This window comes from Psittacula echo (genome assembly GCF_963264785.1).
Source record: "Psittacula echo genome assembly, chromosome: 1".
In the NCBI taxonomy this organism is placed as follows: domain Eukaryota; kingdom Metazoa; phylum Chordata; class Aves; order Psittaciformes; family Psittacidae; genus Psittacula; species Psittacula echo.
Window position 1 is genome coordinate 157,705,053 of NC_137735.1, and position 27,216 is coordinate 157,732,268.

Genomic DNA, 27,216 nt, shown 5'->3' on the forward strand with positions numbered 1-27,216 from the left:
AGTTATAAGGAATCATCTCATGATTAACAGCAGTGTCTAGCTCTTATCCTTTCCTCTTGCTCTCAGTTACACACATTTGTACAATATTTGATATTTCCAATACATTATTTAAGACTCAGAACAGAAGCAATGCTGCATTAATGATGACTGACCTCCTGCCACTGAATCACTGGTGGAGATGATGCTGATTTGAGGAGATATGAATGGAAACAAATTCTGGACTTGAGTTCTTAAGACCTCTGTTTTGATATCTGATGACACTGGCTACAGCTGCTTTCTATATGTCTCTGTATAATAGTAGGATATGTGCGTGGGGAGAATATAAATGTGTCAAATCAAACCCCATTCAAGCACGAATTCTACAGAGTTTTCATGTTCTAGAATCAAGAAAGTTGAAATAAATTCAACACTCTATTTCATAGATACATCAAATGGAAATAAAGCTTGAAACCTCTAGGAAATGTAAAAATCTAGGAATACAGACTTGCTCAGAACTCAATCAAAAGGGAAAATGTTTTCAGAAAAAAAATGCCTAGGTTTCACAACATGTACTAAAAAATGCCTAAGGACAGCAACTATGCTATGTGAAAACAGATGTTGTAATACTAGTATAAAAGTCATCCACCCTATGTACCTTGACATAGCACTCTTGAATCGTGACAACCTTAGCACCATTTTCTATCCTTCAAGTTCAATATAACCATCTCACTACATAGAAAAGCCACTCACGAATGGTAAGCTCTCTTCAAAACAGCTATCAGGAAATTTAAGGAAATCTGAAATTGCACCATGATTAGACTCTCCTTTTCAGGGCAGTATTTGAGTTTATCAAATGGTAATTTAAGGGTAACATCTAAAACTATACTATCACACTAGGACACTAGTGTGATACTGGTGCGACTAATTACTCTCCCATCTAGGTTCACTGGCTGAATATGGGCATAAGTGGTTGCTCAAGATCTCTTGTATGGATCAAATCTGGTACCGGGTAAGTTTTTCAGGGTCTAGCAGAGTGGAAGTCTTGTTGATATCTTTATGCAGGAAACATTAACTTATTAAAAAAAAAAAAAAATCCACCTCCCCCCTCCAAAACACAATTGAAAACGCTGTATCTCCACGAACCCGGTAACTGCATCAATGAAATCGGTCGAAGCTGCCCTGAAACGCTCAGCAACTACTCTCTTTTATGATCAAACAGGCCAGCAGACATTACAAGTCTGACAGGTCCTCCTTGCAACACACTTGCTGCACAGCTAGGAGAAATCGAGAGTTAGTTAAATATGCATTTCTCAAGCTGCATGTGTGCCATTGCCATATATAATTCAATGAATGAATAAACAAGTATAATAAACCAAACAAAAAGCCCAATTGCCTGAGAAGAAGAATCAAGCAGAACTGTGTAACCTTAGATTAAAACAGGCTTGGAGTTTGAGTTTATAGCTTCATAGCAGTTATATAGTCCCCCCCTCCATCCCTGTTCTTATCTTCTGTCATTGCAGAAGCAACAAAATCCTCACCCCACTGTAAGAGTGGACCTGAGTACACAAGAAAGCCCATGAAGAAGTTAGCTAATCTGAAAAACAGACTGCATTTAAATATTGAAGTGTTTCATCAAAGCACAGGAGTATCTCTTAAAGGGAGATAAAGAGAAATAAAAAGAGACCTGAAGAGGTGGAAAAACAATTCTGTTACTTACCCTCAGATCTTCCTTTGTGTTGAAGCTATCGAGAAGCTGTTGGTAATGTCTATCAGTCATTTGTCGCAAGAGTGACAACAAACAGGAGACAAATTCCCCCTATTCAGATAAGACAAAAATAGAAATATTATGATGACTTCAGTGCCTGAGCTTAAACTGTCATATTATAAGCACTTAAAAATAATTAACAAATAAAAAGAAATTAATCTACAATTAGGCTCTACATTTTGTGAAAATACATGAATTTAATTATAAACTTCCTTCCCATATAAAGAACGATTTTTCACCAAATGCAGTTTACTTGCTTGGCAAAATATTTGAAAGAGTTCCAGAAGGGCTAAACCAGTAAAATTTTGATTTGTGATTTGTTTCCCTTTCTCTGTTTTTAAACAGATTATTTAGATTGCTAAAATTACAACCTCTTAGTCAACCCAGTTTTGAAGCAAATATAAACAAAAATAATTTGGAACAATTCTGGGAAGAATGCTCTTGTTTTCCTTTAGGCAAAAGGATAATAGAGTCGGCTGTGAACATTTCAAAGCATTTTTTCATCACAAACCCCAATATTTGTCAAAAAACCCCCTCATTAATTCAATTGCAATTCATTTTGGCTCTGAGAAACTGAACTTCCGAGATCTGAAATCAATAAAGATTAATTTTGATTGTTTTCTGATAGCTCTTTATATGTAAATGCATTTTTCTTCAGGAAATCCAAAGGTCTAAATCACTGCCATCCTAAAGCAGGAGTTTCACTTTCACCATTGCATTAAATTCACTGGTTTTCAGTGCAACATCTGTGACACTGACACTCAAAAAGCCATGTCTTCCTTGCACTCAGTTTAAAGGATCACATCCTTTTGCAGGTTACCATAGAATCATAGAATAGTTAGGGTTGGAAAGGACCTTAAGATCATCAAGTTCCAACCCCCCTGCCATGGGCGGGGACACCTCACACTAAACCATGTCACCCAAGGACTCATCCAACCTGGCCTTGAACACCGCCAAGGATGGAGCATTCACAACCTCCTGGGCAACCCATTCCAGTGCCTCACCACCCTCTCAGTAAAGAATTTCTTCCTTACATCCAATCTGAACTTCCCCTGTTTAGGTTTTAACCCGTTACTCTTGTCCTATCACTACAGTCCCTGATGAATAGTCCATCCCCAGCATCCTTGTAGCCCCCCTTCAGATACTGGAAGGCTGCTATGAGGTCTCCACGCAGCCTTCTCTTCTCCAGGCTGAACAGCCCCAACTTTCTCAGCCTATCTCCATACAGGAGGTGCTCCAGTCCCCTGATCATCCTCGTGGCCCTCCTCTGCACTTGTTCCAACAGTTCCATGTCCTTTTTATGTTGAGGACACCAGAACTGCACACAATACTCCAAGTGAGGTCTCATGAGAGCAGAGTAGAGGGGCAGGATCACCCCCTTCGACCTGCTGGTCACGCTCCTCTTGATGCAGCCCAGGATACGGTTGGCTTTCTGGGCTGCGAGCGCACACTGAAGCCGGCTCATGTTCAGTTTCTCATCGACCAACACCCCCAAGTCCTTCTCTGCAGGGCTGCTCTGAATCTCTTCTCTGCCCAACCTGTAGCCGTGCCTGGGATTGCTCCGACCCAGGTGTAGGACCTTGCACTTGGCATGGTTAAACTTCATGAGATTGGCATCAGCCCACCTCACAAGTGTGTCAAGGTCCCTCTGGATGGCATCCCTTTCCTCCGGCGTATCAACCGAACCACACAGCTTGGTGTCATCGGCAAACTTGTTGAGGGTGCACTCAATCCCACTGTCCATGTCACCGATTCTTCACTGCAGAGTGAAATGGTACCAAGGTACCAAAACTACTTGAGATGAAAGAAATGGTGCAGTCATGGCAACATATGGCCTGATGCTGCCTGATTTTATGCTGCTTGTTTATGCTGCTGCTTTGTGCAGAAAAACAGCAACGTGTGGGCTTCAGATCACAGGGAAATGAGTTTGGGACTACTTTGGTGAGGAAGACTATATCTGATGGAAAAGTATGATGGAATTTTATCCAGTGTGCTGCCATGATACATCTAACAAAGAGCAATTTGTGATACATACAGCTTGAAATAATGGTAACATACTGGAACAGACTCTACTGCTGTACTCATATTGAGTACTTTATCATATTTGCTCTACAAATAGTTCCAAGAATCTGGCTCCGTGTGTTGCCATAAGCTCATACTGCATGATGTTTCTACATAAATGTATATAATTGCCTTATGCTGTGCTCTGAGTCACTTCCACATTAAGTATTCTCTGAGAGCCCGTGGTGACAATAACATGGCTTTTCTGATGTATAAAAAGGAAATTTTGCAACTTGAAAGCACTTCCAGAGACTAATTTTTTGGTGGTGTGAACGAATTAGGCTGTCATGGTTTTTTTATGAAAACGTAATCTGCAAGCAAGTGGATATCTTAGATGAAACCAGTAAGCTCAGAGCTTTGCTACGCTAACAATCTAGTATTGCAAAACTTACTTCAGTTTAGATTTTCTTGTGATAGCCTGATATGCCACAAAGCATACAATTGTAATTTGTAATTTAAAGAAAAAAACACCCAATTCTTAGACGTATAGGCCTGCTGAATCACAGTCATTAAAGCGTGGTGTTATCTTACTACAGAGCTTGGTTAGCTCCATGAAACACTTCATGCGGCTTGTTCTCTGTGGGATAAAGTAAAACAACCAACCAACCAACCCCATGTTTCTTCCACAGCTATCAAATGCTTATGAAATGTTTGATCTCAGGAAATTCTCATTTGAAAAACAGCCATATATTCATTCACTAAAACTGTTAACAGTGTAAAAAACTGGGTAATTAATTAATTAATTAAGCATACAATGAGATGTAAATCACACGGCATGGTGCAGAAAATCTTACCCCCTCAGCTTATACTGGGGTCATATCCCATGTCATATTAGAACTGATCTGCCCTTCAAAAGCAAACTTTGAACCTTTCTGAAAACAAAGCAAAATAAAACCTCATATTGTTTGATCAATGCTCATAATAGGCTTTCTGTAAATGCCTGCATCTCAACCTTCTAATTCCCATGAGATGTTACAGGAGGTTGACCAAAATATCATTTGTTAATCTTCTAAATGCATCCTCCATGCTCTGCTTCATGTGATAGAAATGAAGCTCAAATGCTCAGCCCTGAGAACAACAAAATGGCTTTCAATTAATAAATTTGGATTTGTCCAAGTTAGCATCACAGATGCTGCAGGCATTTTAGAGCTGTTTCATCATGTAAAAATGTATGCATTTTTAGAAGTAAAATATTATTGACTGATACTCTTGTTTTCAGGAATTCAAACTTAAGCAGTTTCAGAAAACCATTGATTTTGTCAACAAAAGAATCATAATGAAATAATTCCTGACCTGAAACAGTATCAACAGAAATTTCGTCTTTTGAGTTCTTTTTTTTATAGTCAGAATTTATAAGTAAATTTAATTAAAAAAAATTACTATTTCCACTGAAAATAAATAAGGTGCAAAAAAAAGTTTTCTTTGTTCTCATTTTCTGTTTCATGAACGAAATCTTAACATTGTGAATTGCAATGAAAAGACAACATTGTTACAAATCTAGTAGTCCAAGCAGTGACAACTGTGAGATATTTCATTTTAAGAAACTTACAGTCACATCTTGAAACTGGAGGCGCATAGCAGAGCCTGATGGTTGTGGTCGGCTGGTGATCTCTAGTATGGTCCTTAACAGAATATCTAGCAGGCTGTTTACTATCACATCAATTTCTTCCAGGACAGATTTTTCCTTAAATAGTAAATAAAACATTTAAGATTTTAGAATAGAAAGATGACCACAGTCATCTTTCCTTTGATGTCATTTTAGAAACAAATTGTAGTTCTACTAAAAATGTTACATTCAAGAAACAAGGACTATTCTCTAATTAAGATACTGTTTAATTCTATTGTTTTTTTCTCTAACAGTTTTCAATTAATTACATTGAACTGAAGTATAGAGGACAGTTACGGGATGGAATTTGACTATGTAAGCTTTCATCAAATTAGCATAGTTCTATTTCCAATTAATGTTTAGAAGAAAGCAGGAAATAATATAGGAGAAATTTTGAGACAAGATTTTTATAGGTAATGCCCATATATTTTCTGGGGAAATTGCCAAGAGAGGCTTAAATTCAAAAAAGTAGAATTCTGTTTTCACACTTCAAAACTATCACCAGAAACAAGCAGATGGTGATCAACCTTCAAGACCTGTTTCAGCAGTAAAGACCAGCTACATTGCTTCCCATCAGCTGAGTAGCACAAACAAATTAGTCATTTATATAAGCCTACAACTGCTTGTACTCCACATCAATACAAAGGAACCAAAGTGTTCACCACTGAAAGAGACCACGAATACCTTAATTACACACATGAAAGCACTTGATGAAGTCAAGCTTAGTTACTTTTCCTTTTTAATTCAGATGGAAATACATTTTCCCTGCTTCAACAATGTTTTCTGTCTCCACTGCAGCAAGACAACATCATCTTAATCTGAGTGATTTTATCCATGATTTAAGATGACATTTCTTTGCAGAAAGAAACACTTCATAATCAAATGCATACAACCAAACTAAAACTCAGCTGACAAACAGCTCATTCAACTTTGCTGACACCAGGTGTAGGAGTGATTTATTTATTTATTTTGCTTCCTACACACCCAAAGCATATTGTTTGTAACAAAACTCCAAATTCCTGTTTGGACTCAAGAGGAGTCTAGTGTCACGGGTGTGTTCTCTGTTACTTCATCCAGTACCAAACAACTGTTAACTTTGCTACTTAAGAAGGCAGAGAGTATACAATGTATTTAGGAACTGAAACATGAGGACTCATGCACAAACTATTAGAGCGGCTGATGACTTTAATTTTCAAAGCTGCCTGACTGCCAATTCACTTGTTCCCTCAATCTTTAAATTATCTTGATTACCTTGGAATGAAGCAATGAATTGATGGAACTGATCCACAAAAATCATATCAAAGTCACTAAGTTGTTAATACTGTCAATGACTGCAAGATTACTAAAAACAGTAGCTGCATATCGCGAACATTAAAGAGAGTTTTATGTAGACATTCACTCGTTGTGCACACGTCTGCTTGGTGACTCCAAATGAAAGATCTCCTGACATTAAGAACAGACATATAAGCCTTTCTCCCAATCCAAACCCACAGCTATGCTTTATCATTTAGCGCTTTATCCTGTGATAAGCTCTAACACTAATCCAGGAGCAGCTGCAATGAAAAAGTTGTTACAGTGCCAAAAGGGCAAGCCACTTCCATATCAAATCACTGATGGATCAACTTTAATTGTTGACAGTGGTATGAAATGAAGAAACACGTAAAACAGTTGTCACTAATGCGTTACGGTGTAATGTATGCTGGCCTCGATGTGCATGTACTGCACTAACTATGGGCAATGTTTGGTTTTAATTGTCTTATATCCCTTTGCTTGTCAGAACTTATCATCATCTTCATATTTGCAATACACCTATCTAAGCTAGCTCTCATATGCAGCTTTCACAGATCAATTTGCAAATGCAAACATCAGAAACTGGCCCCAGAGTTTATCAGCTAACAACCAAGTGCAACTCCCCTTGCAATACTGGGCTCAATCTATTTACCTATATCATCCCTGTGTCCTCTACGACTAATCAGCCCACAACTGAAAATGCCTCCAAGAGAAAATGGACATTTTCTATCCGACATAACACTCAAAAAGAGTCAAAGCTTGGCAGAACACTATGCACGACAATTAAAATATTCTTGCATGGAAGAAAAGGCTCATGAGAAATCAAAATGACATGTTTATGCAGAATCATTACTCAGAGGACTCTTCAAAATGCTCCTCGTCACAGTCCAGTTCGTGTCATTAAATGTCACTGAGACACATAAAGTTCAACACCTTGTGGAAGTGACATAGTGTTTACTCACTGAGCTGTTCTTCTTGATGAGGCAAAATATGTTGCTAAGGATACGTGCGCACATTATAAGATCCTTCTGCTCTTGTAAATGCATGTGGAGATGATGCAAAACTACTGGAAGAAGAATGTATCGAGAATCTGGAAAAAATGAAAAATTTTATGAGTACAAGCTTCTCATAGAAACATTTAATTTTAATACAGACAAAAAAATGTGTTTTCAGTCTAAACCAGTATTTGTGATAAGCAGAAGCTTTCACTTGCTGTAACCAACATTTTTTCGTAAGCAGAAGCTTTTACTGCAGAATCACAATATTCTAAAGCAAAGACTTGAAGAATAAACAATATGCTGAAAGTCAGTATGTCATATCATGATTGGAGAAAAACACCACTGTGTGGAATATACTGTAACAGAAAATTCTAAGGATTTATTGAACTGTCATGCAAAAACCTTAGCACAGGGATACTTGTATTGAAAATAATGTGAAATTATGTTCTAATGTTCCCTGCCATGTGACAGGATCCCTTTGCAAGCCAAGGTCACAATAAGGTTCATCTTGAAATTATTCTAATGAGTTCTACTTTTCAGACAAGCAGTACTTTCAGATTTCTTTCAGGATTTTCACTTTACCATATTCCTCACTCCTACTAAGCATGAGCAATTTAGACTACTGGTATCTACATGAATTGATTTGCCTTTCCTCTAATTCATTTTCTAAACACAGCTCTTTGGTGCTATTTTCAGTCCTGAATTGTCCCAAAATTATGCAAGAACTTCATTAACATGCTACTTTTTCTTGCTTCTTTTTCTTTTAATTAAAGATAACATTAAATGGGAAAAGCCTAAAACTTACATTTATGACAACACACACCTATTTACAACTTGATAAATTGAATGGGTGTTATCTGTTTCCATTTTGTTGTTGTTTTTAGATCTTTTCCATAATTGAGAAATTATGTTCTCATAGAAATGTACTTGAATCATTTCCTCTATTAACATTTTAATGATGATTATATGCTACATTATCTAAATACATTCATCTGCTCAGTTCCTTTGTTCATTAATGTAATTCTTTCCTGAAAAATGTAGCTTATCTAGCTGGGAAAGTACTCCTTTAAAATAATTTTTCCAACCAGGCATTGTTTGTGGATTAGCTTTTCTATAAGCAAATATTCCCCCCACAAAATATTTCCTCTATTTTTTCCACAAGGAAGAAAAAGATGGATTTATTCTGAGATTTTATTTGATGAATGCTTCTTTCACTCACTGAAATACAGCACTAATCTTGGTTTTCTCATTATTCCCTTGTTTTCACTGTCTAGTTATCTTTAACAAGACAAATCATACAGAGAAGTTCATTTGTACACACTATTTAAGTATATTCTTGTTTTTAAAAAAAGCTCACCTGCTCTTTTTAAACAGGTGTTTCATGCTTATTATTTATTCAGGTGCTCACTATGTCTTCCTATGGAAGAAAAATATAAACAAAGACTGTATGGCAGTAATCAAAACGTGATCAAGGAATACAAAACTAGTGGCATTGAAACCCAAAACTGAGAAACAAAGAGCCTCGATCCAGTAACTGCTTACTTCTGAAAGTATTTCAGTAGGTTTTCATCAGGACTGGCCTGAGAGTTTGTTATCTGTCTCTAGCACTGCAGCTGGGCAGAAGCATTTCAACCAAACCAACAAGGCATTTTCCTTTCATCTGAAAACCAGAAGCTCAGCAAAGTGTTGCCTCAGGTACTCTGAGATGTCAAGGGTACACAGCCGCCACCACCAAGATCTACAGGGTCAAAGAGAAAGCAGGCAGAAAGTTGGCTGATGTGCAGACCTGTGGTTAGGGAAGTGCCAGCTTCTGATCCTCACTGCTAAATCAGCTTATCGATTACTGATAGATTAAAAAAAACAGAGCTAATGGCTTCTGCTGAAGTGAAAAGCAAGACTCTCCATTCCTATAAAAAAAGACCTTGCTTCTAGAATACAGGGGATGGTGACTTTTCCTTGTTTTCCATTACGCCTTACACACATCAAATTCTTGACTATCGGGTAACCCATCTTCAAGAGGAGAGATGAAGGGTTCATTGTGTAAACCAACCTGTGGTTCTATGGATAGGGTACTCTCCTGGCAGGCACATGATGCGAAGCTGAATCCAAGCTGACAGAGCACTGAACCTGGTCTTTCATTCCCAGGTAAATGCTCAAAACACTAAACTCCACATCTGTTACAGAGCAGATCTAGTAGTTCTTTCACACCATTACTAGTCTAAGTCTTATCCTTTGGGCCATAGATCCTCTGAGGACAGCAGGACCTCTGTTGCAGCTACAATTCAAGTCCCTCAGTCCAGAAGGTGAGGAGAAAACAGGAACAGCACTGTCCGAAGGTGTTTCTTCTTGGATAACTCTAGGCAGCTTCCTTATGAGCACACTCAGGGTACAGTACATTTTCTGAAGCACCCACTACTCTGTGCGCTGCTCATATGTAAGCACAGCATTATGAACTCCATTTTGAAGAACAGAGAATCTATGTGTAGCAACACCTGGCTTACATATAGCCAACAGTTACAGTAAGCATGGCCTGAAGCATCTCATGCAAAACAGCATCCTCATTCAACTGTCTCAAGTATTCCATTTTTGTAAAAATGATCAGGAACTGTGTTTCACCAAGACCAAACAGATTAGCAAAAAGCATCTTACAATGGCTTTCAACTATACATGGAGGGGAACAGTGCCAGCTACTGAATTAACCACCACATATTACACAGCTTCAGATATATTCCTTATAAGCCCATCATCTAAACACATCTCTGTCTTGACCTGTTCAGGTGAAGAGATGTAATAGTATTGCAGACAAGGAGAGATGGAATATTTGCTACAGGCAATATTTGGTTTTAATTGTCTCATATCCCTTTGCCTGTCAGAACTTACCTTCATATTTGCAATGCACCTATCTAACAAAGGACTCTCAGCCTTTCAAAGAGAGGACTATGTGAGAAAGTCTGGAGAATGCAGCATACAACATTTGTCTCAGATTACTCTTCTTCTTAAAAATTGCCAGCTGCAATGTCAGCCATTCTGTATAGGAAAATTAATGAGCACAAGGAATGGTGTAATAATCAGAACTCTTAGCCATCACTCATTGTCTCAGTTATTCTTCTGTGTAGGAAGCCAAATTAGCTGACTGCTTAAAATGCTAATACTTGCCCTTTACAAATATTATACTGAAAGAGAGGAAAAAAAATCATGACATTGAGCTTTTCAAGTACATGCTTGGCAGTTAGAGATTACTCTGGGCAATCTGTGTGACTTTGCAATGCAAGCTACATTAACATTAAATATTTAACCCACAGCACAACTTTCCTACTTACTTTTCAGTTAGTTGCAAAGCACCTGCACAGACTTACAAAGCTTTCCTTATTCTAGTGTATTTTAAAGATTAATTTCAGAAATATGAAATATTCTCTTAAATTACTATATCTGAGTCAAAACTTCAGCCCGCTTGGAAAAAAAAAATCAGTGTAATTGAACATCTTAAACAAATAGACAGCATTATCCTTAAACAGTGAGATGTTTGACCAGTGGTGATTCCAAGAAAATTCTTCCTCTTTGGAGGAAGAAACCTAGACACTCACTACATTTTATGCGCATTATAAAGATGCAGAAGTAAATAGGAAAAAACAGAAGTAAAGTAAGGCCTTTATACCCACTAACTTTTCACAGGAGCTAGGCAGGTAACTTCTGTTGTCACCTTTTAACATCTCTGTAGTTGTTACCTTATAGGAAGAGCTGAAGTTTAAAATCACTGGAAAAGGCTTCTATGTAAGCTATACCAAAGCATCAACACAAAGCCATTTCAGACATCCTACTCACACATAATCAGTAAATACAGTATATAACCTGCTGTCCTGGGTTCAGCAGCAGCAGTCAGTTTTTCTCCTTCTTAGTAGCTGGTGCAGCACTGTGTTTTTGACTTTCAGCCTGGGAACAAAGCTGATAAAGCCGATGTTTTCAGTTGCTGGTCAGAATGTTTACCCTGACCAAGGACTTTGTGAGTCTCATGCTCTGCCAGGGAGGAGGAGAAGCCGGGAGAAAGCAGGGACAGGACACCTGACCCAAACTAGCCAAAGAGGTATTCCATACCGCAGCACGTCATGCCTGGGATGTAGAACTGAGAGTTCCCAGAAGGGCTGGATCACTGCAGGGTGGGGGTGAGGTACTGGTTGGTGAGCGGTTGTATTCTCTTCGCTTGTTATTTCCTTTATCATTATTACTATTAGTGGTAGCAGTAGTGATTTGTGTTATACCTTAGTTATTAAACTGTTCTTATCTCAACCCATGGGAGTTGCATTCTTTCGATTCTCCTCCCCGTCCCTCCAGAAACGGAGGGAAGAAAGGTGGGGGGAGAAGTAGACTGCGTGGTTCTAATTTACGGCCTGGGCTTAAACCACGACACCTGCATTCTCTAGAGAGGCAGGCAGAGACCAGATGCATTGAATACATCTGAAATTGCACTGAACGTCTGTGCTTGGGCACCTTAAACCACTGATGTTTGATTCCAACAATATACCAAATGTATCTCCCAATTTTAGCAAAAGCATAGCTTTAGTATCAGATGATTTCTGCAGCAGTGGGAACTAATATGTTAGCTGCTCAGGACCTTGCAAAAGAAAATACGTGAAACTTCCATGCTAAACAGAATATACAAAAACAGATAACAGAAAATGTTATCTAAGAAGTGCCCTCCTCATTATTAGACCTTTGGACAACTAGTTATTTTCCTGTGTTTCATCTAGTTCCAACACATTAGCTAGCAGCATAGCTTATAGCATTCATCATCTTCACTTGGGAGACAGAAATCAATTATTTTCACAGCAGCAAGCCTTAACTTCACATTAGGATGTTCAGTTTACTCTGCACATTAACAGTCTAGTGCAATATTTATTTCTCCAAGATGATTTTAAAAGGATTCCCTTCTAGGGACTGACTGAAGGAAAGTCTACTTAAAATTTTGTATTTTAAATAGAGAAAACATAAAGGGCAAAGAGACCAAGATGCTGATCACCACAAGACTCTTCAATATAAAGATGACTGAAATCATACTGTACAAATATTTGCTTGAGCTTCCTATCAGGGACATTAGGAGCTTATATTACTGCTGGATGTCTTTCACACCAGTTTCCCTGGTGTCTAACAAATATATATTTTATTTGTGTGTAACACACCCTCTACAAAAAATTTAATATGTAATTTTCATTGCATTCATAGCCAAACCAATTCATATGACTTCTTAATAATGAAACTGGATTTGAATAAAAAAATAACACTTTCACAAAAGGAAGCAAACAAAAAAGATTGGCATACAGCTGAAAGTAGATTTACAATTCCAAGGAAGTCCCCAGGAACCTCTTACTTGGCATTAAATAACTCTCTTTAATTACATTTATTAATTTGGATCTTCCAGTTAGGCTGACCTAACCAAGACAAGGGGAGGAAAATGGAAATTATGTTACCTGGTCCCTAAGTAGTTTGAAAAAGGGAAAACGTAACTTAGAGCGTCCTTACGATTGCTCCATGAAGATGTATGTCATCATCTACCCAGAGTATCAAAGACCTGATCAGTCAGCTGTAGGGAGAGGTAACTATTCTGGAAGGGACTGCCGTGAAGGCTCAGAAGGGAAAAGGTGAGACCTTTTCACCAGAATGAAGCAAAGTAGCCAGGATCCAATACTTCTTACCCATTTCTTTGAGCTCATACTTTAAAAGTACAATCACTGGAAGCATTTTTAAAAACTAATGTTCTAAAATCGCTTCCTTTATTTTGCAGCATGTCAAAACATTTATGCGTATCCCAGTGGTTTTTGCAGATCATTCATCACTGTGTTTATCTTAGATGGTAAAAGTTGCTGTTTCTACTGAACTCCATCAGCCAATACCCAAACAGCTCTCCAGAGGGCTTTTGTTACATAAATTAACACTTATTAGAATTCTTTATAACTCTTTTATATTAATTCTTTTATTTCCAAATAAGTTCATCTCAAATTTAACATTTGGTCACTTCTATGGGTTTCACATAGAATAGAAAAAAAGAATGTCAGGCTCACCACCATACAGCCACTTTTCTTCCACATAGCAAATAACTATGCTGTTATACACTGTGCACTAAGTATAACTTGCATATGTGTAGCCTTTTTATGCTACATTAAGAAATGCATGAAAGTGCTGAGCTAGCAAGAGTTACACAAATAAGACTTAATGAATAAGTGACGATCTGTTTGCCCCCAAAGGAGAACAAAAAGAAACGAGACCTAAAGACCTAGTAAAGCTTTTTCCTTTGCAATTATTTAAAAAGTATTAGGAAAACTTCCTTCACAGACATATTGCCAGCAGTAGGCCAAAACAAAGCTTTATTTCAAGAGTCTTTGTCTCTAAAAACCAAACTACTAAATGTAACCAACTGTATTCTTCTAAATGAGCAGTTTGCATAGAGCCGTATTTGAAGAATTGTTCCTTAGGAAGCACTACTCTCAGCAATATTATTCCCTTCAGCTCCTGCTGGCCCAAGTAATAAGCACACAATTTGAGTTCTTTATCTGCAGGCAGCCCAGGGTAACCTTACCTGGGTTAGTGTACAGGTGACTCTCTACAGTTTTCCCAATACTCTGCAGTTTAACAGCTTGAAGGGACTCATCCCCATGCATGACTGTTGGCAAGCTGCCCAGAGCATCATGAACCAAATTTGCCACTTCTCTCACATCAAAAAGCTTCAAAAGTTCAGAGTACACTGATGGGAAGGAGCTCAGAAACACAGCCTAGAGGAAAGGGCAAAAATGGACAGTCAGATACTGAAGTGTAGTTTTGACATTTAAGCATTTAAATAATTACAGAAATTTAAGAAACTGTAGAATAATGATACATAGTTGGTAGCTTTAAAAATGGTCATGTTTTCAGAAGAAATATCCTCACGTTCATTAACGGGCTTACCCTTGTGACTGTTTTCCTTTAAGCATTATCTAATGACTATGGATAGTGGGACTGAGTGCGCCCTCAGCAAGTTTGCCGAGGACACCAAGCTGTGTGGTTCGGTTGATACGCCGGAGGGAAGGGATGCCATCCCGAGGGACCTTGACATGCTTGTGAGGTGGGCTGATACCAACCTTATGAAGTTAAACCATGACAAGTGCAAGGTCCTATACCTGGGTCGGAGCAATCCCAGGCACAGCTACAGGTAGGGCAGAGAAGAGATTCAGAGCAGCCCTGCAGAGAAGGACTTGGGGGTGTTGGTCGATGAGAAAATGAACATTGGTCAGCAGTGTGCTCTCACAGCCCAGAAAGCCAACTGTATCCTGGGCTGCATCAAAAGGAGCGTGGCCAGCAGGTCGAAGGAGGTGATCCTGCCCCTCTACTCTGATCTCGTGAGACCTCACTTGGAGTATTGTGTGCAGTTCTGGTGTCCTCAACATAAAAAGGACATGGAACTGTTGGAACAAGTCCAGAGGAGGGCCACAAGGATGATCAGGGGACTGGAGCACCTCCTGTATGAAGACAGGCTGAGAAAGTTGGGGCTGTTCAGCCTGGAGAAGAGAAGGCTGCGTGGAGACCTCATAGCAGCCTTCCAGTATCTGAAGGGGGCCTACAAGGATGCTGGGGAGGGACTATTCATTAGGGACTGTAGTGACAGGACAAGGGGTAATGGGTTTAAACTTAAACAGGGGAAGTTTAGATTGGATCTAAGGAAGAAATTCTTTACTGAGAGGGTGGTGAGGCACTGGAATGGGTTGCCCAGGGAGGTTGTGAATGCTCCATCCTTGGCGGTGTTCAAGGCCAGGTTGGATGAGGCCTTGGGTGGCATGGTCTAGTGTGAGGTGTCCCTGCCCATGGCAGGGGGGTTGGAACTAGATGATCTTAAGGTCCTTTCCAACCCTAACTATTCTATGATTCTATGATTCAGTTCTCCAGGACAAACTGAAAGTAGAAAGTTCAAATTCAAACAAAAATATATATACTTGAAAAATACTTATGTGTGAGAGGAAATTTTTAAAAGGGTAACAGAAGTTAGCTGATATGAGTACAAGTGGAGTTCAGAGGACTTGTTTTGGTTTGCTGTGTTGTAAAACAAATAATATAATGGCCTCTATATTTTCAATTTTTCAAATAATGAACATTTTCATTTTGGAATGAGAATGCACTGGCAGTATTGGTTCACTTTAACAACCCTAAAATAGGTTTAGAAATTAATTGCTGAGTATGGAAACAAAAGAACGGAGGGCAATGCCTGAGAACAGAAGCTAGAAATGCTCAACACCTCAGCCCTTCTTCACACTGGTGTCAGAACAGATAACATAGAAGGTTAAAAATACTGAGGAATTCAAAATGTTATTGTTTATATAATTTTGCTATTATCTTTTCACTCCACCTGCTTACATGACTTGAGATGGACAAATCGCTTCTCTACTCTGTTCTCTGTTCTTTGCAGTTTTCTTGGAAGAACAATTTTCTACAGAGCTTAAGAAATTAATAATTCTTAACTGGTCTTAAAAACCTCTGGTTACAGAAACAGAGGAAGAGGATGGTATATCTGTGAGCTGTAGAAGTAGGTAAATTACTGAAACAAAGATACCAGCTAAGTATTGAAACATACAGTTCATCAAGAGCTAAAAGTTTCTTGTAAAGCATGAACACTGTTAGTTTTTATGGCTCAAATCCTTCAGTTTCAATGCGGTTAAACTAAGCTGTAAAATGCCCCAAACAGAGAAATGACTTCATTTATATCAAGCAATATAGTTATTATAATTCAAAATTAAATATTAGATTTAAGATTAGCTATGCCAAGCATAGATATATGCCATAGATATATACCAACCAGCAGCTGTTGTTATGAAAATTTCACACAATAGGAGAAAAGGTATGAGGATGAGCTGAAAGTGCCATTTTGCCCTGGCAAAAAAACCCAAAACGTTTTCGTTCCTGGGAATACAGGTAAGGACATGCATACATTTTCTATGTGGGACATGGAAAATGGCAATAAGCAGGGCATGCTCGAAAACTTACTTGTAGTTGGGATAAAGCACTAGCTCCTTTACTCTCTTGGGAAAGAAAGAAGCGTACTGACATAAGAAGCTCTTGAATACAGCAGCGAAATTCCTCCTCATTTTGTCCACCAGTGGCAATAGAGAACAACCTTCGAGACTGAACTATGTATTTAAAGATGTATTCCTGTGCCTACAAATGTCAAAATCAGAGATAACTCATAAAAATGAACCAGCTCATCTTCAAATAGAACACACGTAATGACTGTATCATTCAAATAGCAAGGGTCTGAAACAGGATCTATTTAATATTGTCAAATATTTCTAATAAAACACTAACAACATTTCAAAAAGCACATACTCAGAAATGTTCTTCCCTTGCCTTTCATAACCTCTAAAAACCAGGGAACACTTGTATTTTTAATGAAAAACTGCAAAATCTCAGCATTGCCTCCCCTCCCACATCCTTTGCATGTCTTTGGCTACAGAAACATGCATTACATAAACATACAAGGCCAATATAAGAAATAGGCTCAAATTTTTCAGCTGTTCTTGAAATTCCTCTGCTTGTTCAAAGTGGTTTTCCTATAAACTGTTAACCAAGTAATAAAAACCAAAAAAGCCTAAATTTTGTTGTAACACTGTTGGAATGTAAATAAAAAAACAGTTCTTTCTTACTAGCAAGACACCTGAGATAGCAGCAGCATAGAAAGGCACAGAAGAGTACCATACTGATATTTTTTTCCCAGACTGTAGCACCTGTCCCAGATGGGATTATTGTGTTGTACAACTCAGCCTGACTCCGCACTGTGCTCTGTTCGTAGTACAAAATGGGACAAGAGCAATCACACCCACCATTTTCAGTAGAATTCCTCAGTGTCAGGGTTGAACCATTTAGTCAGCACGCATGACTATCATTTAGATTCTGTTATGCAACAGATGTTTATACCACCAGTTCAATCTATATTTGATTTCTTAGACCTAACTTCTACTCATTCAGAAAGGAACATAAGCGCTCCAGAGTCAAGTGGTAGTAAGCTCCATTGATCAATTTAGTGACAAAAGAGAATGACGAATAAACTATTGCACTGAAAAAGTCTGCAGCTTCCTAGAATTACTACTACCATTCCATACTCTGTTTCATTTCCTAAGTTAAACCTGTTGGTATTGCATGAATACATCATTCATATATATAATTTCTTTCATCAATTTCTATTACCTTTAGTACTTCCTGTATGTGCTCATGCAGCTCCACTTCAGTGACTCGATCAATATGCCACTTTAGTACTTTTATAAGATCTCTAGAATAGCACATCAGAAAGTATTATAACACAGAGTGGGAGAACAGTCAACTTCGCACATTAAATGCAAACCAATAGCTGTCATATGAGAAACACTGACAAAATAAAAAATATATGACTAGACTTCACTAATCACTACAGACTCAATATTACACTTAGTTTTCCATTGCTGACAGCCACCTGGAAGATCTCTGACAAACCAGAGAACCAGCATTCCATATGCAATAGAATAATTTCGACAGGGATACACAAGCTCAGTTAAGCCAGAAGACTCACTGCCAGCATGGAGTAACTCTAGCTATATTCCATGCGCTGTTCTCATTAAACTGCATTGGTTTAAATGGATGTCTAAGGTAGCAATAAATACAGACAGTACAGCAGAGTAAGTGATGCTTATTATTGCAGTGCTCTACACAGATGGTGAACAAGTTGTATCTGGATGGTGTTAAGGCTTCTATGTTTTCCAAAGTAATTCAAATAAAGAAATCTACTAAAGTAAAAAATTTAAAAATTAAGCCAATGTTAAAGCTTTAGCAAGTAATCTCTCTAGTAACTTATTTTTACTCTTTTTTAATGGCATAAATCTGGGCATTCATACAAGCATTGCATTTTATTTCTAATGATACTGTTTAACTTAACCTAATGAGTGATTCTGCTTAGCTTACCCATAAGTGTCAGTATTCAAATCAGATAGAAAAAGTAAAGACTTCACCTGTAAGCAAGTGCTCCTGCAAAATGACTTTCAATGTAAGTGTCCATTACTGGCTTAAAGTGGTGAAACTTGCTGTCCTGCAGCAAATTTATTATGTGAACCTAAATGTGAATGAAAAAGAAAAAAAAAGCTCTTTTTTTCTTTTTTACTTAGTTCTTAAACAGTGTTAAACATCATCACAAAATGAAACTTACCAAACAATCAAATACTTTTGATCCATATTTTTGAGAGTTTTCATCTAAAATCCCAAATAAAGTGTCTAGTGTATCTTGAAGAAACTGATTAGAGAGAGGAAGAAAGAGTTTGTTAATAAATGGGTATTTTTGTGACATGCAATTCGGATTATCTAAAAGGACAGAAACATATATACCTTCACTATTTCTGAACCATCAATTTCTTTTAATTTTGAGAGGCAACCTGCAATTTTGTCTGGGTGCGTTCTCCACTTCAGAAGGTCAAGCATATCTCCTGCAAAAGCAAAATGCAAATTGAAGTTGGAAGCAAAGCAGCAGTTCATATTTTAAATTCTACTATTACAGTCCACTCAGCAAAACTTGGCATCATTAAACCAAAAGAAAACATCTCAAGATTTGCTATAGTATAATCGGTCCAACAACAGATTTTCATTCCATTCCGTAATTGCTCCACCAATTGAAACATAAGAACATGGTACTGGGTCAGTAAAATCAGTATCCTGTAGCAACTGTCTCATATAATCTTGTTCAGATATTTGTCAACTACCATCTTAAGAAATTTTTTTGCTGTCTCTCATCCCATCAAAGGGGATGTCTTCCCGAGCTGTCCTCTGACAGCCAGAAATAGTCTCCTAACTACTAGTTTGAATATATTTAAAATACTCATCTTCCTATGTCTTTACAGAGAACAAACACAATGTCTCTAAGATCCTGCTTTCTTAACAAGCAACACAATCTCTTCTGGAAAATACACTCTTCTGAGCTAAAACATATGGGAGTGTCTTTGCACCTCCTCCAGTTTTAATTCATTTGCCCTTAACTTTCTTGACCAAAATGGTAACTACATTACAGACAAGACTACATGACTGTTTTCTATATCAATACCAAGCTTGAATGTCTACTGTAAACACCTGACATATGTTCTAGAATCTGGGAATTTTTTTCTAGAAACATCATGTTGGTGACACAAATAGGTCTTTCTTCTGTTTAATACCATTCAGCTCCCTGGCTTCAGCAGAATCCCCAAGAGTCTCTATCAGGGTATGACCCTGCCCTTTGTACCATTAGATTTGATCTAATTTCTACTCTTTCTTATTAATTCTTTAAAGCTAAGTGACTTGACTTTGCCTGTATCATATTTTGATTTTGTTGTTCTCAACTGATAAGCTCTTTCAACTACGTATTAGCAGCAACTTTCATTAACAGGCTCTCTAGTGTCTCAGGTTTTAGAGAAGTAAATCCCATCCCCATCCCTTCCACCACTTTAAAAAGAGATCAATTCCAAGCCTAATTCTTCAGCTCTGGTAATATTTTCCTTCCACTCAGGAGGGAAATTCCTTCCACTACAGTGCAACCTGCTAGTTCTGGTTTAGCCTATATTTACCAGTTTAAAAATTCTTATTCAAATTTCTATCTTTTCCAGTTTTCCATGTGGCATGTTATTGAAGTCCAGATGGTTTAGATCTGCTACGTTTCCTCTGAATAATAATAAAGAAATCCTTTGAAATGAAAGATCAAGAAATTTATTCTCGCATGATATGCCTGATAAACTCATCTTACAGCACATTCCATGTAGCTACATGCCCATTTTTTCATATATGATTTCTTGTAAATACTTGCATAAAATTCATCAGAGGGTGATGGCCCAGTTAACCTATCTGCTCTCACAGCTGTCTTAAATCTAAGTACTGTATTTGTCACTCTCCAGTCATACATTGTTGCTTTCAGCTTCCGAGATGTACTAAAATACCATTTTGCTATGAGACTGGGAATTTCATGCCCTATACCATTCAACATCCTAAAATAGAGTGCTGCAAACTTGGCTTGGCTTTTCAGCAGTTTTCACTTGATCCTGACCCTTGCTGAACTCTGCCAGGTTTCCATAATTTTTCTCCCTTCTGCTGCGGGTTCTCTGTTTACACCTCACATTTTCTGGCTGTGACTCACTCACTCAGGTCTGCAGCACTCCTGTCAAGTTGTATTGAGTAGAAGTTCCATGTAATTTTGAATCACTGAATTAAACAAATCCCAAAGCTGCACTACATGCAAGTTACTACTTCCACATTTCACTACTCAGCTTTTCAGGATTTCTTAAACCTGTCTGTTGGAAGCAGAAAACCTTAACCACCATCCAACCCTTCCTTTAGTTTAAGCTGAACTACTGTCTAGTTGGTCACCATCCAACATTGTCTTAGAAGGACCTAGCTCTTCTGAAAAGTTCTCAGTACTTACCAAACTAAAAAGCTAACAAAGTTTTTCTCTTGGTTCAGCAACTATATGGGAACGAACTTTCACAGACTGATTTCATACTCAAGTAGCATTTGAGCCATAGACATCTTTGTGTCATTTCTTTCCCAGTCTGTTCCAGTAAAGCTTCTATCTCTCACAAGAAATGAAGCAATATTTCTGTATTTAATAACATTAAATACATCTCCACCTGTGTACAAATCTTGCCAGAAGTGTTAATGGCAAACACCTTACATGCTATTCCATTAATATTTTGCTGCCTTAATTGATTCTGGTAGGCACAAATTGGTTTTATGCATTTATATATTTCTTATTTGCTTTGCCCTATGTTGTGCTAGTATGGAATGGTTTGGCTTAAAAGAAATTCTAGAATTGCACTAACAGCGCTTAAGGATTCCACTTGTGTGTCAGAGACACATTCCCAAGATCAAGAACAAATGATAGGTCTAATTATTCCTTATGTCAGGAATTTTCAAGAAATAAGCATTAAAAATCCAGTGAACTGCATTTGTCTTTTGGATAATTAAATGGCCTTCCACGCCACATGCACCCTATTCTATTTAAGCCTCAACTTAAGTTGAGGAGTAGCGAGACCAGCTGAAGCTGTCGGTTCATAGCAGGCAAAACACTTCCTTACAGGTTTGCTGGAGCAACTGGGTGGAAGATAGTTGACACGCACAATACTAGGGATTTGTTGGGGGATTAAAAAAGAAGGAGAACGCAAATGTAAGACACTGACTTCAAAGCACTTATTTCGAGGGAAATTTTAAGGCGGAAAGACATGGCTGAGATAACAGTAGAGAATAGCCCAAGCAGAAATGACATGAATAGAAAATCTGACATGTGAATCACAAGGGGAAGGGATAGCAATGTGTCATGTATTAAGAAAAATGAGAATATAAAATTGTCCCCAAAAATAGGCCCAGTAAGAAAACATAGTTTTGGAAATCGGAAAAAGTCAATGCTGCTGATAAATTTTGCTGAAGAACAAAAACATTTCCAATGCCTTCTCTTCATCATGATCAGATTTGTATATTTAAAACCGGCTACACATGGCCTACCATTCCTATCAAACACAGCACTTCCCTTCTCAAGTTTAATTTAAATCCAAAGTGCTAAGTTTAACAAAAGGTTCAGAATCATGTGTGTAAGGAAGTGGTTTGGGTTGATCTTTTCATCTCTCTCCTATAAATCCTGAGCCATCAAAATTGGCCTGGTGTAGCACTACTGCACATCAAAAGGAAAAAAGCTGAATTCCAGAACTGGCAGTCTGGGTTCCTCTTCCAACAGGCCTCTTCTGTGATTTCCAACACTCCCTCCAAACTGAGGTCGCTCTGGAAAGCTGCCCTCTGTTACTTTTATTTTATTAATCACCAGTTTGGATTTTTGTCAAATGCAGATAGATGGATTACACCTTTGCCTTGCAACAGACATGCTGTATGGCATGTTGCTCTGATGATGAACAGCTGCTTACTGGGGATGTGCTGATCAGTGCTGAGAAGTGAGTAGATGCCAACTTGCTAAAATATTCTGACTTGCTGGATGGATCCTGAATCTGTGTCAAGCAGAAATTCCTCCTATATGTCAAAAACTAAGTATTGATAACTACTCAGTAGAAAAACCACTGTCTTCTCTCTTGCTTTTTTGGGGTTTCTTTAGGATAATGAAATATAACTCCTTAGCTAAGAACATAATATATAAAAGCTGGTATACTTTTTTGCTAATATCAACTGATTAGCTATCCAGGATCAAAAGTCAAGCTAAGGAAAAGCTAACTGGCAGACAGATTTGATAAGGACATGTTCTGATGAGATATGTTGATGAACGCAGTCTCCCCTAGTTAGAAGGTTTCTGAAAACTGTTTGGAAATAATGCTAAAATCCCCTCCAACATCCTGAAGGTAAAGAAGTTATGGATCCCAACAACTGGGAGGCAGTCTCCTTCACCCAGTCCATATAATTTTAATACACATGAGAGCTGATGGCATGTGGGAACAATCAATGAGAGAATGACAGCTGGGTAAGGTTTCCCAGCAAGCTAGTAAAGCTGTGGCCTAATTCAGTCACACCCTTTATAAGTCTGGGTTTGGGGTCCTCCCCCACGCCACGGCCAGAACACCAGCATAATTTTCAACTAATTTTCAGGCTGGACACTGTTGTTAAGTAGACACAGGCAGATCTGAGAGCTTCAGAAAAATCTCCAAATGTAAAAACAGATTTAACAGTAGTTAGCAACTTTCAAAACTGCCAATACAAACAGTTACTAGAAAAGAAAAACACAGATCTTTTTAATCCTGTATTTTTTTATAAATATGCTATATTCTCTCAGGGATAACTGAAGTAATGCTCACATGACCAAATATCCACATGCTTTGCTCTATGTTCATTTTCTGAGCATGCAATAGGTTTTTTGGCAAATTTCTGTTTAAAAGAATGGGGATTTGGAAACTCACCAAGATGAAATTCCCAAAGAAGATCCTTGGAGAAAATATGAGCCTGTCTACTGAAAATATTTCCACACTCTGAAGTACTGCTGAAATAATTGTTAACTCTTTCAGAGCTGAAAAGGCGATCAATATTATTCAGATATTCTACACCCTCTTACTCAGAATATGGTTTAAAAGGAAGGAAATTTTATGCCCTTTGTCACACATCTATTTACACTAACTACAAAATAACTCTTGTACTGTGAACATAAATAAGTATTATAACCCCAGACAACAGTGCAACTATTTACCAGTGAAACACTTAAGTTCCGGGCAGCACTTTCATGCATGTGTAACTATCAGTAGATTCATGTGATTTCTTAAATCAAGGCCTTCAACTGAAGCAGATTTAGTCTCTGATTGCCTATTAGCAACTTTTAGGAAAATCTTTTATTACTTTGAAACTAATTGCTATGAGAATACAGAATGGATATGTGCACAGTGAAACAGACCACTTACTATTTGCACATAATTCTATTTGGGACACTTGCTACTAAATAGTGAAAATTAAGATGATTATTTCAATTTTAAAAGCTGATCTAGTTGTTGTTAAACACCTATAATCAATTTGCAAGCAATCAGCAATTTTATCATCATACATATAAGAAAGGTAAAGACAGAATCATTCACATACAAGAAAGAGCAAAGCCAGATCTTAAAACTGTGATAAACAGCTTAGAAAAAAATATACAGAACTGTGTGTATACCAAAGAACGGTCACGTTACTAAGCAAATACAAAATATTTAGAAATTTGTAGAAAGCTGTTTCAGTTACAAACTGTAGTTAATAATGCAAACAAACAAGAATCTTCAGAATTTTATACATAGCAATGGCAAAGCATGCAAACACATGTATTTCTATCTGCTACTGCTTATATCCAGTGATTGTTTTATCAAAGTAGTAGTAAATGTTTGTTGGCTTAAAGGAAGACAAGTGATAGAACAAAAAAGCAATTTGTGCCTAAAACCAAACTGCCACAGCCTAAAGCCTACGGTAAGTATTACATAAAAACTCTACAACAAACAGATTAAGAGGTTTTGTAAAGCAGCTGCGTTTTGATAGTTTATTCCAAGAGTGCCGCATTTGATTTCAATATCATGTTAATCTAAAAAGCATTCTTGAGCTACTCAAAATCATTGGTTTATCACGCTGCATTGGATTCCATCTGGAAAAAAAAAATTATGAAGAAAACCAGTTTGTATAATGCATAGAACATAAGCTATTTTTGAGTAGATCCATGCTTACTTGGAACAGAAAAGGCTAGCTATAACACTCATTTGAATTCATCATGTTTTAAATAATCAACATATCCTACCATTTTGTGTGAGTTTAGTGGAGCAGAGAAAGGACGTAATCCAGAAGGACTCTTTAGTGGTTTTTACTGCTTGGCTGTTGTTTCCTAGGAAAATTCCCTTTGAAAAGGGGAGTTTGAGGTAGCGACCAGAATCCTGAAGGTTTGTGTTTTCTTCACACTGTGAAAACAAAGCAGCTAAAATAACTGTACTGCATAAAAACACAGGACTAAATCCCTAATTTATATGAATTATTATTGTTTCTCTGCCAGAAACTGAATAATTTTCACTATGCCTGTTGCAACTTTGGTTTTGGGTCATAGTTTCATATCTGAAACTGAAATCAACAAATGCGCAGGGGTTATGTTAAATGAATAGCTACAAAACCTTGGTGTTAAAAATCTAAAATTTCGCGGGAAACATATTAAATCCTCTGAACAGCAGTAACTACTAAATGCGGAAACAAAAATTCCATTAAACTGAAGCATCTCTAAACAATTATAACATTGATTAGATCTGCATAAATGAGCTTGCTTTATTTGCCAGCTTTAGCAATTCTGTAAGAGGATATCATGGGCTTCACTTTGTGTGTTTTAATTCAACTTATCTTTCTCAAATCCATTAAAAATAGAATTTAATAAAATAGTAAGACGTAGTAAAACCAGGTCACTGAAAAGCATATCTAGATTCAATTGCAGTTTGTAACAAAAATCTTAATATGAAACAATCAGCAACTGATATTTTAATGGTGAAAAGATTATCACTCGTTTGTTAATGAATACAGACTTTCTCAACCTAATGTTTCCGGGCATATAAAGTATGTTCCAGAGGACTCATTACAGCTAATCATTACTAATTCAAATTACCTTGTGTACAATGAGTTCATGGGTGCCATCTGGCAGAGTCCTCCCATTTTCCTGCATCAGGGGCATGAAAGAAAAGCCAAACAACTTCTTCTCACCCTTTTCTTTTGCTGAAATGCATATGTAAATAGCAGCACTTAATATACATTTTAGACAAAATAAACGGATATGATACAACATAAAAAAGAATTCTGGAAGCTATTCGCAGCTAGACAGTCTCATATTATCTTAAATTTCTTTTCAGATTTGCACATTATCTCCTGTAATGGTTTATATATCTCACTGTTAATCAGAAAGCAGTATTCTGGAATGGTTTGGTATTTAGTAACAACAAATAAAGGAAGCCACCAAATATGCAGTCTCAGAAATATACAGAATGCCAGGAAATCCAAATGAATATGAAAATAAAAGGATTTTTTTGGGGTGACAATTACTTTCTACCCTCTGGTCTCCATTTTAGGTCAGCCTCAGGCTACACTGCACTTCAAATAAAGCATTTGCCTATATAAATATGGCTGAAGATGTTGCTGTTCCTTATTGAACGTTAGATAGCAGATACCATTTTCAAACTTGGATGTGTATACGTATGACTTTTAAGACAGGGTTTAACAGTTGGGGTGCAGGCAACAATAACAAATATCCAACTTGTGCTGCATAGGAAAGATTGAGCAAAGAATCTGTCTGAAACACACCACTGATGTTTTTCCTTTGTTACTTCATAGCTTATAAAAACCTTAAAACTGAAAAAGAAGAAATCAACGCAAATTTCTTCCTATATTATCTGTTCCTTATATTTTGAAGTTTAAGTATCCAAAATCTAAATATACTATCACTTACTCTGTGTGCCACTTTCCACAAAGGCAATCTAAATAACCAAATCTTGCTATATCTACATCACCAAAAAGAGTCAAAGAACAGCATCAGTTTAAAAGATGTGCAATTTTATCACAAGCCTGTGAGCAGTCAGCACCATAGCTATGAAACCTGTCTTGCATGCCCTGGTATGCAGAACATGGACCCAGACCTCAATTTTTACCTCAAAATTAACTCTAAAATTGTTCACAATGTTTAGAGAATTAGTGGGAAAAAAAGCCCCTCAATAAAAAAGTAATGTTGATTGACCATGATGCATCTATGTACATTTCCCATTGGTTGGACTGCTAAACATCTACTAAGGGACAGGTATAATTTTGGATAAATCACTACGTAAATTCTAAATATGCATTTTGAGTTTACCTGAAATTCTGTTTATATTTGCAGCTGCAATGTTATCTATTTCTATTTAATTAAACTAGATTAGTTTCTCCCAGCATTTAAGCTTTCCCAAAGCACTGAGTTCCAAGTAGAGCTGCAATCCTGAGAAGCTGTCATGAAAGCATTTCAGAGAAAGTTCACACAGCTGTCCTTTTCTTGAGGTATTATGGAAACTCATGTGCTGACTGCA

General features: G+C 37.5%; 1 protein-coding gene across 2 annotated transcripts in view; it reads right to left on the bottom strand.

Annotated features, from left to right (window-relative positions):
• DOCK4 (dedicator of cytokinesis 4) overlaps positions 1-27,216 on the bottom strand; it is a gene marked incomplete at both ends in the record, with an annotated part of 246,537 nt that overhangs the window by 60,799 nt on the left and 158,522 nt on the right. For both annotated transcript variants that reach the window (XM_080615548.1, XM_080615549.1), the window contains 11 exons: positions 1,697-1,795; positions 5,355-5,489; positions 7,664-7,791; positions 14,268-14,460; positions 16,700-16,870; positions 17,897-17,978; positions 18,691-18,791; positions 18,885-18,968; positions 19,061-19,158; positions 24,933-25,089; positions 25,776-25,882. In XM_080615548.1, the coding sequence (XP_080471674.1) occupies positions 1,697-1,795; positions 5,355-5,489; positions 7,664-7,791; positions 14,268-14,460; positions 16,700-16,870; positions 17,897-17,978; positions 18,691-18,791; positions 18,885-18,968; positions 19,061-19,158; positions 24,933-25,089; positions 25,776-25,882 (1,355 nt within the window). The remainder of the gene's footprint in view (positions 1-1,696; positions 1,796-5,354; positions 5,490-7,663; positions 7,792-14,267; positions 14,461-16,699; positions 16,871-17,896; positions 17,979-18,690; positions 18,792-18,884; positions 18,969-19,060; positions 19,159-24,932; positions 25,090-25,775; positions 25,883-27,216) is intronic.